The 15,400-nt window shown below is 37.5% G+C and overlaps 1 protein-coding gene across 2 annotated transcripts in view; it reads right to left on the bottom strand.

The window, feature by feature from the left end:
* mahj (LisH and WD40 domain-containing protein mahjong) overlaps positions 1-15,400 on the bottom strand; it is a 305,108-nt gene that overhangs the window by 127,054 nt on the left and 162,654 nt on the right. For both annotated transcript variants that reach the window (XM_090369657.1, XM_090369658.1), the window contains exon 19: positions 12,410-12,481. In XM_090369657.1, the coding sequence (XP_090225783.1) occupies positions 12,410-12,481 (72 nt within the window). The remainder of the gene's footprint in view (positions 1-12,409; positions 12,482-15,400) is intronic.

Raw genomic sequence — 15,400 nt, 5'->3', positions numbered from 1 at the left:
ATTGTTTGGACCTCTATAACAATGCAGTTTTTTTTTTTTTTTTTCTGTTGTTGTTTATTTCTTGATTTGCTCAACTAAACTACAAATATTGAAATCCTCAAATGAACTACAAATACCAAAATTATGCCACTTCCATGTTTACTTGTGACTTGATAGCACAGATGACACATTTATTTAGAAGAGTTAAAAGCACAAGTTTAATTCAATCAATCATCATCATTCTAAGGGCCAAGCCCTGTCACTATAGAGATATTTTTTTTCTACTCAACCCGAATTTGGGCTTTTTGTTTAGCTTCCTTGTACTTCATTCTTGAGAGTTGGAGCAAATCATCAAGTGGTGTGATTCTTGGTCATCCTCTGCTTCTGTCTCCTTTAAGTTGTCCTTCTAGTATGTTTACTATCCAATCATCGTGTCTCCAGAGATGTTCTAGGACCCACATCTTCCTGTTTATTATGGTTTTCTTGATGGTTCTTTGTTCCTCAACTACTCTGAGGACTTCTTCATTCGTCTTCACTATGCTGCTGCAACAGGATTTGGAAAGGTTGAGCAGATGGGCTTCGAGGTGGCAAATGAAGTTTAACATTGACAAATGTAAAGTACTACATATGGGAAACAGCAACCCCAGAGCAACGTATCAACTCTGTGGTACTACACTGACAGTGGTAGAGAATGAAAGGGACCTGGGGGTGGTGGTGCAGGCAGATATGAAGTTCTCTGAGCAGTGCAGACGAGCTGCAAGAGTAGCTCATGGTGTATTGTCAATGATATATAGAAATTTTTCTAGCAGGGATAAGGAGGTGATTATTCCCTTGTATAAGGCAATGGTCAGGCCACACCTAGAGTACTGTATACAGGCCTGGAGGCCTCATTTCAGGAAGGATGTAGAGCTGCTGGAACGAGTACAGAGAAGGGCAACTAGATTGGTGAATGGGACAAAGGGGTTCTCTTACGAAGAAAGGCTTAAGTTTTGCAAATTACAGTGTCTGGAAACTAGGCACCAGCGGGGTGATCTGATACAGGTGTACAAAGCCTTGAATGGTTTGAGCATGCTCAATGCTGATGGGATTCTTCCTCTAGCTCAGAAAAATCACCTGAGAGGGCATAAATTCAAATTGAGGAAAGACAGATGTAGGATAGATGTGCGGAAATTTGCCTTTAGCCAGCGGGTGGTTGGTGGGTGGAACAGACTTCCATCCCTTGTCGTGGAAGTTGATAGCCTAAATAAGTTTAAGGCTCAGCTGGACAGGTATTTCGAACGAACAGAGGGGTGAAGTGGAAGTGGTTATTTTTATTTATTTATGTTACTTTTTTTTTTTTTTTGGCTGATGCTGCATAAGCTTGCTTTCTTGCATCAAATGCCTCTACTAATGCTAATGCTAATGTCTTTTTGTCTCTCCAGTTGAGTTTCCTCAATGTTCTCCAGCAAAACATCTCAAATGCTTCAAGTCTCCTCCAGTTTGTTGCTGTTACTGACCACGTTTCACATCCATACAGCAGTATAGTCCATACATAGGTTTTCACGAATCTGCTCCTCTTTTCTTTGTTTATCTTGCTTGCAATAAATGACTTCTTTTTCCTAAGCGCTTCTTTCACTATAGCAATTCTCCTTTTAATTTCTAAATAGCTTTTGCCATCCTCATGTATGTTGCTTCCAAGATATACAAATGAACTTACTTGTTCAATTTCCTTGCTATCTATTTCTATCTCGTCTGTTTTTCTTTTCCAGTAACCATTATTTTTGTCTTTTTTGTGTTAATTTTGAACCCATATTCTACGAAAACTTCTTCCATTACTACTATTGTGTTTTTCAACTCCTCTTCATTTTCCGCTAGTGCTGCTATATCATCTGCAAAACATATGAACTGCACCTGTACTCCTATATTTATTCCTTTGGTTTTACACTTCACTTCCTCTAGAGCATCCTCAATGTACAAGTTAAATAGTAATGGTGATAATGCACACCCCCTGCCTAACTCCTTTTCTTATCTTGGCTATCACTTCATTATTCTGAAATGCAATTTTTGTCATTTGATTTTCATATAATTTTCTGATGGCTCATCGATCAAACTGAGCATTCTTCATGACTCTGAAAAGCTTCTCCCAGAGAACACTGTCAAATGCTTTTTATAGATCAATAAAAGCTATGTGTGCAGTTTTATTTATGATTATTTTTCTATCTACAATTGTGCATAGAGCTAAGATGGCTTCTTGTGTTCCTCTTCTATTTCGGAAAACAAACTGAGATGGCCAAAATATGCACACATTGAAGAGTTTCTGCACCAGATTCACAATTACATTCAGCTGAAAGAGACACGATGGTGGGAATTCCATACACCTCTCAACCTTTCCAGAAAATACACAAGATGTCTATAAAGAAGCCATTTTCTTCAGATTTTTGTCCAACTCAGAGAAGAGACAAAGTGATCAAACAAATATGTCCACATCTTCAAAGGCACAGTACAATCACAGACCCCAAGAACCAGGAGATAAAAATGTGACCCCTATCTAGCACTGAAGACATCTCTCTAACTCCTGAACAGGCAGTGAAAAGATCGGTAAGGGTAATGACAAAATAAACTCATCAAGGAATTCCCCCCACCTCACAAAAAGACTTAGAACTGAACCAACTTGAAAAATTGCTCTCATGCTGACTCATGGGGATGCCTTTACAAGTGAATCCTGTCCAACTCTTACTACACATGCTCCTAGAGACTTTTTCCCTCTGTGCCAGTTTTCTGGTTGTTTGCCTAACCTATTTTCATAGCAAGGACTCTGTTAGCTTTTCATGCTCTCATTATTATTATTATTAATAAATGTTCAGCTTTGTGAAACATCTGACAATTTTTAAAGCTTTTATGTCAGCGACATGCATATCAAGAAAAATTCTCTGGATGACATGTGCTAACTGAAATAAAATCCATTTCTAATACATAGTTGACAATTCCACAATTTGTTCCAGACCTGATTGTGCTTATTAGCATAAATGGAATCTTGCATCAAGAATTTGTTTCTGAGCCAAATTGCCAATCATCATTTCTACACACAAGTTCTATGATGAATACTGAAAAAAAAAAATGCTATGAAAGTGTTCTTTAAAACGGCATTCTAAAGATCGATTGCTGAATCACAACTAAATAGTTTTTGTGTATGGTATCTTCAACAGTGACACTATGATATACTCAATAATGCACGTTCATTCAACACTTATTTTCATTGTTATTACTATTTATGAGGGATGATTGAAATTTCAGGTACAAAACTAATATTGGGGAAATGGCAAAGCTTACCAGGTATTTGTGTTTCTTTTGGAATTGCTACTAGTTCTTGAAATGAAATTGATATAAATTTACCCATGAAATTTGCTCTTTAATGGGCAAAACACATAAAACTCCCTTTAATTCAACATGTTAGAGGGCACTCTTGTAATAGAAGAGAACAGTCGGTGGATTTTTGGCTGCTGGCTGTAAAGGGATAAGTATTTTTAATTTTTACTGTATTCTTCGTTAATTAACATACTACATTGTGTTTTACAGAGATATTAAATAAGTTTAGTAGCGCTCGTTAGCTTCTTATTTTGAATTTAAAACTAGCGAATTTTGGAAGTTACGACTCCCCAGCATTGGCACCAATATTGTTGAACTAGCTGCTATACTGTAGTCGATAAGAAATATCATAACGTATACAGTGGATTCCAGTTATTTGGGCCACTGATTTATCGGGGCAGCTGTTTATTTGGGGCAAATCTTAAGAAACAGAACCCAATCAAGAAAATAGACAGGGTTTACTTTGCTTAATTGGGACAACATGACCTTTAATCGGGGCAGGAGACCGCAACACTGGAGATTACCCTATGATTGTCTCCGCAGGTACCAGGCGGTTCGGTCGGATTTCTGGAAGTCACAACCATAAAACAATAAAAACAATTAGCAGTCACCTGTTTATTGGGCTTTTCTGTTAGCGAAATCTATCATAAATGGATAGTAAACTCGATCCTATTGAATTTGTGATAATACCGACAGCTGGAAATCTGTGAGTAATTATGGCGAAATGTGTTTACACTTCCATGAAATCTTCAATCATATAAAAAAATTAATTTTAAGAATCTTCTCTTCATTCCTATTTTTAAAACTTTGTAACTTGTTACTCCATCCGTTCTCACTTGCGTGTATCGTGTTATTTGCATGTGCCATGTTCTTTGTTATTGATTGCTTATCTTTTTACTGTTTAAAATTTTAACCCTCTTCCACAAATGTCAGTGAACAGAAATGTCAACTAGTTAGTATGTCATATTACAGTATGTATTAATTATTCCGATTATCAGATTTTCACATATCATTTAATTTTTTAATTGGTAAGGTAATAAAGGATAAATTTGTGCTTAATATAGCTTTACTTTTATAGCATGTGGATAATATTCCTCCTATTTTCGCTAATTAGAATCGCTGTTTAATAGAATTAAAATTCAAGTCACAAATGTCATCACAATGACCAGCGATTACTGGTCATTGTGATCACATATAGTGAACGGTACTTTTCTATGGTGAGTCCATCATAACGTGATTTGATTGTACAGTGAACCAATTGTAAAACGGGGGTCCATTGAATTTTTAACTATTTACGCGAAACTTCGGATAATTGGAGCAGCCGCTTAATCGGGCCAAAATTCACTAGTCCCAATGTGTCCCAAATAACTGGAATTGATTGTGTATCGTGAACTGATAGCGTAAGGTATAAGTAAACTAGATAGCATAATACGAAGCACTCATTAGGAATCCGTCAGCTTATTATAGTATTATCAATTAATCAAAAATATTATTAAATTTCATTGTTAATTAAATTGTATTTAATGGAAATCATGACTCAGACTAGGGCTGCGAAGCAAAAACCACAGACTAGTGAGAGTGCTGTGACTTGGGGGAGAAACGGAGGGGGGGGGGGGCAAATCTCCAACACATCACAGTCTCAAAAAATGTGCAAAATGTGAAATGTTTGCTGGCCTTTCTAAAACAGGACATGATCTAGCCAAGGAGGATGCCTTTGTGTGTGTGTGTGTGTGCTAGGTGTCTAGAGTGTCAAGAAATTAGGCACCAACTCAGCGTTCTGATGGGCATCTATGAGAGCTTGAGGTGTAGGGTAAATACCCTCAAAGAAATTAATATGAGGAAGCCTATCAAGCTCTCAGCTGCCCAGCTCAATGGCAGAGCTCACTCCTGAGCATCAGGCAAAACAGAGGCAATCTCCAAGGCAGAATGCACTGGTCCCAAAGGAACTAGTTATTGTTGGTGACTATTGTTGAGGAGACAGGGAATATACTATGCAAGAAGGATAGGTGGAACAGGACCAGGATATGTTTATCAGGGGCAAAAGTTGATGATGTTGTAGAGCAGATATAATCATTTAAGGGCACAAAAGGTGATATTGTTGTACACATTGAAACTAATGACATTAAGAGTAAGAGATCTGCAGATTTACTCAACAAGTACAGGTCAATGTTGAAAACAAGTCGCGAGTAGAGTTGAATGTGAAAGTGTCTGCAATTCTGCCCAGACACGATAGGAGGGAGTATATGATGAGAGCCTTGTCGATCAATTTGGCCCTGGAGAGACTGTGCAAGGCTAAAAGGATAAAATTTTTTTCAGCCTGGTCTGCGCTTGTTAACAGGAGAGACTGCTTCTACAGGGATGGGATACACTTAAATAGAAAGGGTGCAAGAATATTTGCTGATGCTATAGAGGTGCAGTGTTAGGTGGGTTGGAAAACTGCTAGTTTGGGGGGGAAATACACAGACTAAAAGGTTAACAGTGGCTGCAGGCAGAGGCAAAAGTGATTCTTGCACTGCTTCTATTAGAATGAGCAGCAGCCTGGAAAGCAAGGCAATGGAGATTTCCAGGACTGCTGGGAGTCATAGTGGAACAAATAAATACATGGGCTGTGTTAGAGTAACTAAGAGTAGAAACAGGTGCATGTATACTTACATGTACACCAATGATAGGAGTATAGTCAATAAATTTGATGAGTTTGAAGTACTAGTCAAGACATCAAAGACAGATATTGTTGGGATATCAGAGACGTGGTATCACACAGACATAAGCAGTGCAGAATTTGAGGAGTACAATGTGTACAGAGAGAGTAGACAAGACACGAAGGGAGGAGGGTTTATGCTGTTAGTTAAGAAACACATAAAATCTAAGGAAGCGCATCCAATTGATGTTGGTGGACAATGCAATGTTGAGTCTGTTTGGTGTGACATAAGCACTTGGAAGTGGAAAATGAGAGTAGATGTGTGTTATAGGCCTAATGAATCTGATGAGTATAATGAGCAATTGTGCAGAGAAATAGAGTGGGCCAGAAAATCAGAATATGTTATAATGGGGGATTTTAACTTTCCAGATAATGACTGGTACTTGTGGATTGGTCACTCGCACACTAGCAAGATTTTTGTGGATTTATTGGATGACTGTTTTCTACAGCAACATGTTAGAGAGGCAACCAGAGAGAGTAATACTCTTGATCTGATTATCAGTAGCGATTATTCATGCATTAAGAATTTGCAGATAAAGGAACCACTGAGTGATCACAACGTACTGATGTGGGAATTACTTAAAGATGTAACTATCATCAAGGCTAAAGGGAAGGGCTATTGCTTTCGTAAAGGTAAAATATGACTACAGGAGTCTCAGATAGTTTTTAAATTCTGTACAGTAGGATCAACTAATGATGTTACCAATGGTGAATTGTAAATGGGAAGCCTTCTGGGACTTAATTTTGGAGGCTACTAGGCTTTTCATTCCAACTAAGAAATAATGTTCAAGGTTTAGGCCTAAATGGATGTCAGATGAACTAATGAGGTTCGTGGTAGAGAAGAAAAATGTATGGGATGCATATAAAGTATCAGGTGATACAGAAGCCTACGGCAGATATAAACTAGTCTGTAATCAAGTCACAAAGCAGGTGAAGGCAGATTATGAGAAATCCTTGGCAAAGGATGCAAAGAAAAACAGCAAAGAGTTATTTACTTATGTAAACTCTAGAAGGAAAGGGATGAATCAGATTGGACCACTTAATATAGATGAGTTGACTATTGATGATCATGCACAGGTAGATGATAAACTGAATGAGAATTTTACATCTACATCACACATGGAGAGTTATTCAATGAGGGGAGTGCCAGAAGTTTATCAAACTATAACAGGGAGCTAAGTGATTCTGTAATAACTGAGAGCAAAGTGGAGGAGAAATTGTTGAAGTTAAAACATAAAAAAGGCACCTGGGGTGGATGGGATCTATCCAGTTATATTAAAGGAGGCAGCAAAGGAAGTAAGCAAACCCTTAGTCATAATTATGAGACTTCCTTGGACTTAGGGGAGGTCCCCATGGACTGGAGGTGTGCACCAATTCACAAAGGGGATTCAAAAGGTGACACAAGTAACTATAGACCTGTTAGTAGAACTTGTGTTCCAGGGAAAATAATGGAATCACTGGTTAAAGAAGCATTGCAGGATCATCTAGACAAGACTGCAGTAATAGTTAAGACAGCATGGATTTGTTAAAGGGAGGTCTTGTCTGACCAATTTGATTGGATATTATGATGTGGATACCAAGGAACTGAATACCAAAAATAATTTTGGCATTCGGTATATTCATATACTTGTATTTGATGTTGTTGTTGTTGCTTGGGTTTTATTGGCGCATTAGCGACTAAGGCTACAAACTTGTATTTGAAGAAAGCTTTTAATACTGTTGCACATGGAAGGCTGCTGTAAAAATTGGAGAGATATGGCATTAAGGGTAAGTTGCTACAATGGATAAAGGGATGGTTGAGTGGGAGACGACAGAGAGTGGTAATCAATGGACACAAAATCAGCAAGATTATAAATTATGCTAGAACTAGGGGACATAAATTCAAGTTACGGGGGGAGGTGTTTAGATTGGACTGTAGGAAGTTTTATTTTAGCCAGCGAGTTATAAATTACTGGAATAAGTTGCCTACATGGGTGGTAGAAGCTGACAGTTTGGGGAAATTCAAAGGTTATCTGGATAGTATCTTCGGGTGAGGGAAATGCATAGGATGATAGGTTTAATTTCCTTTTCTTTTATTAATTATTAGTTTTTTTGTTATCATTGTTTTATTTGGGGTTTTTTTCTTTGGCTGGTGCAGCATAAGCCATAGGCTTTCTTGCACCATGTGGCCATTACTAATACTAATACACTGCTCTTCGTGGACAAATGTTATTAGTGGAGTTCCCCAGGGTTTGGTGTTGGGCCCATTGTTGTTTTGTATATTTATCAATGATAGTGATGAAGGTATATCAGGTTTAATGTCCAAGTTTGCAGATGACACAAAGGTTGGCAGGGTTGTTAACGACAGTATGTTACTCCAACTGGATCTAGATAAGTTGGGCAAATGGGCTGAGAAGTGGCAACTGAAGTTTAACATTGACAAATGCCAAGAACTGAATATGGGTAGCAATAACCGAAGAGAAATGTACCAACTGTGTGGTACTACACTCGGGGAAGCGGAAATGAAAAAGACCTGGGGGTAACCGTGCAGTCGAATATGAAGTTCACTGAGCAGTGAAGATGGGCTGCCAGGGCAGGTCATGGAGTCTTGTCAATGATATATAGGAATTTTGCTAGCAGGGACAGGGAGGTTATTATCCCGTTACACAAGGCAATGGTCAGGCCACACCAAGAGTACTGTGTACAGGTCTGGAGGCCTCATTTTAGGAAGGCCTCATTTTAGAGTTGCTAGAATGAGTACAAAGAAGGGAAACAAGATTGGTGAGGGGAACAAAGGGGTGCTCTTACCAAGAAAGGCTCAAGTTCTGCAAATTGCAGTGCCTGGAGAGTAGGCACCTGCAAGGTAATCTGATTGAGGTGTATAGGGCTTGAGCAAGTTATTACAATTCTGTAATAACTTGCTCAAGCTGAATGCTGATGGGATTCTTCCTTTTGCTCAGATTAAGAACCCGAGGGGTCACAGATTCAAATTTAAGAAAGACAGCTGTAGAATAAATGTGCGGAAATTTGCCTTTAGGCAGCGGGTAGTTGACTGGTGGAACAGACATCCATCTTTTGTTGTGGAAGTTGATAGCCTATCCAAATGCCTGTCCAGCTCTTAGCTGAGCTGGACAGGCATTTGGAATGAATGGGAGGAGTGTAATGGGAGGTTTTCTTTGGCTGATGCTGCATAAGCTTGCTTTCTTGCATTGTATGCCTCTACTAATGCTAATGTGCCAATTCAGACTGGTCACAAATAAACATGCACTTCACACACTAATGTCTAAATGTATCACTGAACATGCTGCAACAAGTTGCAAACTTTCTGATCACACCTTGTATATAATTCATTAGAATCTTACACCATATTATGTTGTGCGTCGTCTACAGGCTGAAAAATCTAGAATAACTACTGGTGAAAATCTTACTCCCTTTATTGAAATCAACTAACTACACCCCCTGACATCGCAAATATACAAGGTGTGGCTATTGTATGAGTCAGTTGCAATAAAATAAATATAATGAAATATTTTGCAGCTTATGAGTTATCCCCTTGAAAATAATTGCCTTGGGCTTGCACACATTGTTCTGTACATTGTTTCTAAGCACAGAAACATTTCTGAGGTCATCTTCTGTAAGCCCTTTTATCACTTTGGTTGTTTTTTTTCTGAATGTCTTCAATGGACTGAAAATGGGTTCTCAGGTACACTTTAGAGAAGAGAAAAAGTTACAAGGGACTATGTCTGGAGAGTAGAGTGCATGTTCACACACAGAGATTTGTTTTTTTAGCCAGAAACTGGCAAATGGAGGTACATTGTGTGCTGGTGCATTGTCTTGATGGAGCATCCAACCATTCTTCCACAATTCAGGTCTCATTCTTCAAATTTTTTCATTCAGAACTTCAATGCAGTACGTTTGAATGACAGTCTGATTTGGTGAGACATATTAAAGGAATATTGAAGACAACAAGAAGCATGGTTTTCATTTGTGATTTTGACATTCTTGCTGTTTTTTAAGTCTGGGAAATTGTTTTGTCTTCCATTGCATTGACTGTCTTTTAGTTTCTGGGTCGTATTGGAATAGCCAACTTTCATCACAAGTAATTATAGTATTCAGAAAGCCTGGATATTTAAAATTTTTTTTTTAAAAACATCTTCACAAACTTGGTGTTTTCTTATTCTTTGATCTTCATTCAAAATTTTTGACACCATCTTAGCACAGGCTTTTTTCCTGTCTAAATTTTCAATTAAAATTTGTCTGTTTCTTTGTTCATTTTGAGTTCTAATGAAACCATTGTAATGTTTACAAGATTATCACTTCTAATCAATATCCTTACCCAGTTCACATTTTCATCAGTTTTCAAGGATACCAGACAGCCTGGCCGTTCATTGTCTTCCACGTTCTCTCTTCCTTCTAAAAATCTTATACCAATCAAACATGCAAGTTCTTGACATAGTATCTTCCCCATAAACCTGACATAACTCATAACTTTCAGCTGTTCTTTTTTTTAGTTTTGTCAAACACTTGAAGTTGATTCATTGTTCAATTCTTTTGTCTGTCATTTTTTTTAGCAAACTGCAAAAACGCATTTTGGAAAATGACTTGGAAGACAACTAGGCAAAGGTTCAAGGTCAAGTGCTGTGCCTTTGTTTCACAGGTGCTGCTTGGTATGTAGTGGCTGTGCATGCAGCCTCGTAAAGCTAGATGTTAGGTACAAGGTCCTAATGTCAGTGGGATTTTGGCATAACTAGGGTTGTGTTAAGTCCTTGGAAACCAGCCATCTCCTGGGCAATCTGATCAAGATATTTCAGGCTTTAAAAGTTGAGTAGTAAACTAAATGCTGGGGTTCTTTACACTTAGTAATGCGACATACACAAAAGTGTATACATTTAAATTGAGAGGAGATAATTTTTGTGTAGACAAAAAGTTTTCTTTATTTAACATGTTGAATGCTGACTAGAAGTTAATTCGTACTTGGCGATCTGGCCCAGGACACTGACTACGAGTTAACTCAGACTGGTATGACTTGCCATTCAGGTGCAGTTAAAAGTATATTGAGTATATTCGTAGCAAATATGTGCAACTGATGGACAGTTGGCTTCTGGGATAAATAATGAAAAATCAACCACAGCATCAGAAAACAGAATTTATTCACAAAAAAAAAAATATTTTCTTCACGAAAAGAGCTAGCTTCTCTTAGCGCACTGGATAGTAATAGTGTGTTCCGCGGCGTTTTTTATTTCTCGTACATACTTAATACGGCTCAGTTGGACGTGGTTTTTTTTCAGTTGGTGGTATAGCCAACTGAAATTCTAAATAATGAATTTTACATTCAGACCGAATCTTCTTGGAACATTTAGAATTTTTTCTCCAATCAAAGATTCAATGTAACTTTTCCGTCAAGTTACGGGTTCCACCAAAAAATGTCCAAAATTCAGAGAAACCTGTAACTTGTAGATAAAGGATGTATGCGTTATGCATATATATTTCTATAATATATAATGCAGTTTTTTTCGGACATCTGATGGTTTTTCTTAGCGCTGAATAATACGAGAGTATTTAATCAGATCGATCTATGAACCAGAACTGTACGACTTGTCAAAAAACTCTTCAAATTCTGAGTCACTCATATTAGCACAGAGCTCAAGCTCTTCTTCAGTCCTCTTCTTATCCATGTTTTAGAATTTTTTTTTTTTTTGTAAAAAAAAAAAAAAAAAACACAACAAAGTACTAAACACAACATACACGACAAAGTCTGTGTCACTGCAGTGAATTTACGCACACCACAGATTCATATACAGAGAATTCTGCAAGTTACAACACGTCGAGTTAACTCATAGTTGGCTGCTGCAAAAAATTTTCTATTATATACGCCCACTACGAGATAATCCACGATGTTTTTTTACAACAATAAGCTTTTATTATGAGTTTTGGTGATGAATATATATTATAATTTGGGTTTTGAATAATTTAACATGCCTAACTCAAATTGGCGTTGGAGACCAGTTTATCCAAATAAGCCTTGGCAATCAATTTGTTAAAGAATGATTGACTGTTGGAATAAATTCTTTCCTACTCTTGTGGAAGGCAAACTGTACCTAAATTTAAAGAGATTGCACAAACACTTGAAATGAACAGGTAAAGGAATTGAGGGAATGTAACAATGGTTACATCTAGTTGTTTTTTTTTTTTTTTTTTGCTGCTTTGCTACATAAGCTTGTTTCTTGTATCATTGTGCCATTAATAATGAAAAGCTGTGCTAATGAAAAAATATTAATAAAAATTGTTCTGCTGGTGAAACAGACAAATATTCACTCATTTTCAATGGAATGGGTATGTAATAGCATATATAAAAGCATATATATTGCAAGTGCTTTTGCAGAAATGACTTTTATCAGACTTCCTTACCTTGCAAGCAAGTGCTCGAATAGAATCAGCATCAGTGATTGGCGTCTTCACAGTAAGAAGATTAAGAAGAATCTGCAAAATATATGTTATAATTGCTAATCTTTCATAAATAAATAGTTTTTATAAAAATAAGGCTTATTATACGTAACAGAGAGAATTCAAAAAGTACACACATTTGATATTAACACTTCACATTATATGTGAAGTGTGAATATCAAATTGCAATATTATTTTATATGTTACTATAGAAATTATATCAGAATTAGAATTTAACATTTGTATATAAACATTTTCTGTGTTTTAAGATGCTACCACAAATATAGTTGGTAACAGAGTATACATGAAAGCACAAAAAAAAGTTTTAGTTATTATTTCATAAATTTAAATAATTTGCATAATTTAAACTAATACTTTAATGGTAACCATAAGCAGAAGTAAAACTGATCCTTCAACTTCTTATATTGGGACATGCAGCAGCCCAAGAAGCAACTGTAGGAATAAGGCCTACTGAGAGTGCTCATGGCATAAACAAATATATGGACTGTACTACAGTTACTATGAGCAAAACAGGGGCACATGTACATGTTTGTACACTAATGTCATGAATATAAGTAAATAAATTTGATTAATTTGAAGTATTGGATATGCCATCAAATATGGACGCTGCAGGAATATTAGAACCACAGTACCACTAAGACATAAGGATGAAGAATCTGAATATAGTGAGTACAATCTGTACAGAAAGGGGAGGATGGTTGCGGGGTTTACTTTTGGTTAAAAGCACACAGAATCCAAGGCACTGTATCCAGTTGATGTGAATGGCCAATATAATGTTGAGTCAGTTTGGATGATATAAGATGTGGGAAAACAAAAATGAGAGTAGAGTAGGCTAAGTGACTGTGATGATTATAATGAACAGCTATATAGATAGTGATTGGCATCTTCACAGTAAGAAGATTAAGAAGAATCTACAAAATATATGTTATAATTGCTGATCTTGCAAAGATCTATAATTGCAAAGAAAAACAGCAAAGAGTTCTTTACTTATGTAAACTCTAGAAGGAAGGGGATGAATCAGATTGGTCCACTTGATATCGACAGTTCAACTGTTGATGATCCTGCTCAGGTAGCTAACAAACTAAATGAATATTTTGCATCGACATTCACACTTGAGGAGTTATTCAGGGAGGGGAATGCCAGAGGTGTATTCAACTGTGGCAGTATGCTAGATAATCTAGTAATAACTGAGAGTAAAGTGGAGAAGAAATTGTTGAAGATAAACACAAGAAAGGCACCTGGGGTGGATGGAATCTATCCAGTTATATTAAAGGAGGTGGCAAAGGAAGTAAGCAAACCCTTAGCCATAATCATGAGAGCTTCCCTGGACTCAAGGGAGGTACCCACGGACTGGAGATGTGCAAATGAGACCCCAATCCACAAAGGAGGATCAAAGGGAGACAGGTAATTACAGACCTGTTAGTTTAACTTCTGTTCCAGGGAAATTAATGGAGATAATGGTTAAAGAAGCATTGCAGGATCATCTAGACAAGACTTCAGTTATAGCTCGGACACAGCATGGGTTTGTTAAGGGGAAGTTTTGTCTGACTAATTTGATTGGATACTATGATGTAGTCACAAAGGAACTGGATGCAAAGAATAACTTTGATATCATATATTTGGATCTTAGAAAAGCCTTTGATACTGTTGTGCATGGAAGACTGCTGCACAAATTGGAGCAGTGTGGCATTGGAGGCAAATTGCTGCTATGGATAAAGGGATGGTTGAGTGGGAGAAGACAGAGTGGTAATCAATGGACACTGCTCTTCGTGGACTAAATGTTATTAGTGGAGTCCCTCAGGGTTCAGTGTGTCCACTGTTGTTTTCTGTATTTATAAATGATATTGATGATGGTATATCAGGCTCAATGTCCAAGTTTGCAGAAGATACGAAGGTTGGCAGGGTTGTTAATGACAGTACACTGCTGCAACAGGATCTAGAAAAGTTGAGCAGATGGGCTGAGAGGTGGCTTATTGTTATTTTGGTTTTTTTAGGAGCATTAGCAACTAAGGCCATATTGCTCCGGGATATGCGGTGGTCATTCCCTGACCTTTCTGCATCCTCCGTATTTGGTAGTCACGGGCTCGAACCCCGGTCTAATCAAGAAGCGTGTGCTACGCACTGCTGTTCCTCTTCCCACCTCTGAGAGGTGGCAAATGAAGTTTAACATTGACAAATGTAAAGTACTACATATGGGAAGCAGTAATCTCAGAGTAACGTATCAACTCTGTAGTACCACACTGACAGTGGTAGAGAATGAAAAGGACCTAGGGGTAATTGTGCAGGCAGATATGAAGTTTTATGAGCAGTGTAGATGGTATAAAAGAGTAGCTCATGGCATCTTGTCAATGATATACAGGAATTTTTCTAGCAGGGATAAGGAGGTGATTATCCTCTTGTATAATGTAATGGTCAGACCACACCTTGAGTACTGTTTACAGGTCTGGAGGCCTCATTTTAAGAAAGATGTAGAGCTGTTGGAAAGAGTACAGAGAAGGGCAATAAGATTAGTGAATGGAACAAAGGGTTGCTCTTACGAAGAAAGGCTTAAGTTTTGCAAATTACAGTGTCTGGAGACTAGGCACCAGCGAGGTGATCTGATAGAGGTGTATAAAGCTTTGAATGGTTTGAGCATGCTCAATGCTGATGGGATTCTTCCTCTTGCTCAGAATAATCGCCTGAGAGGGCATAAATTCAAATTGAGGAAAGATGGTTGTAGGATGGATGTGCGGAAGTTTGCCTTTAGCCAGCAGGTGATTGCTGGAACAAACTTCCATCTGTCATTGTAGAAGTTGATAGCTTAAATAGATTCAAGGCAGAACTTGACAAACATTTGGAGCACATTGGTCCCCTAGATATGAATGGAATAACTATTGATGATTATGTTCAAGTTACTCTCAAACTGAATCGATATTTTGTATCTAGATTCATGCA

This window comes from Mastigoproctus giganteus, chromosome 3 (genome assembly GCF_048544385.1).
Source record: "Mastigoproctus giganteus isolate SK-2022 chromosome 3, ASM4854438v1, whole genome shotgun sequence".
NCBI lineage: Eukaryota > Metazoa > Arthropoda > Arachnida > Uropygi > Thelyphonidae > Mastigoproctus > Mastigoproctus giganteus.
This window is presented reverse-complemented; position numbering and strand designations above follow the sequence as displayed.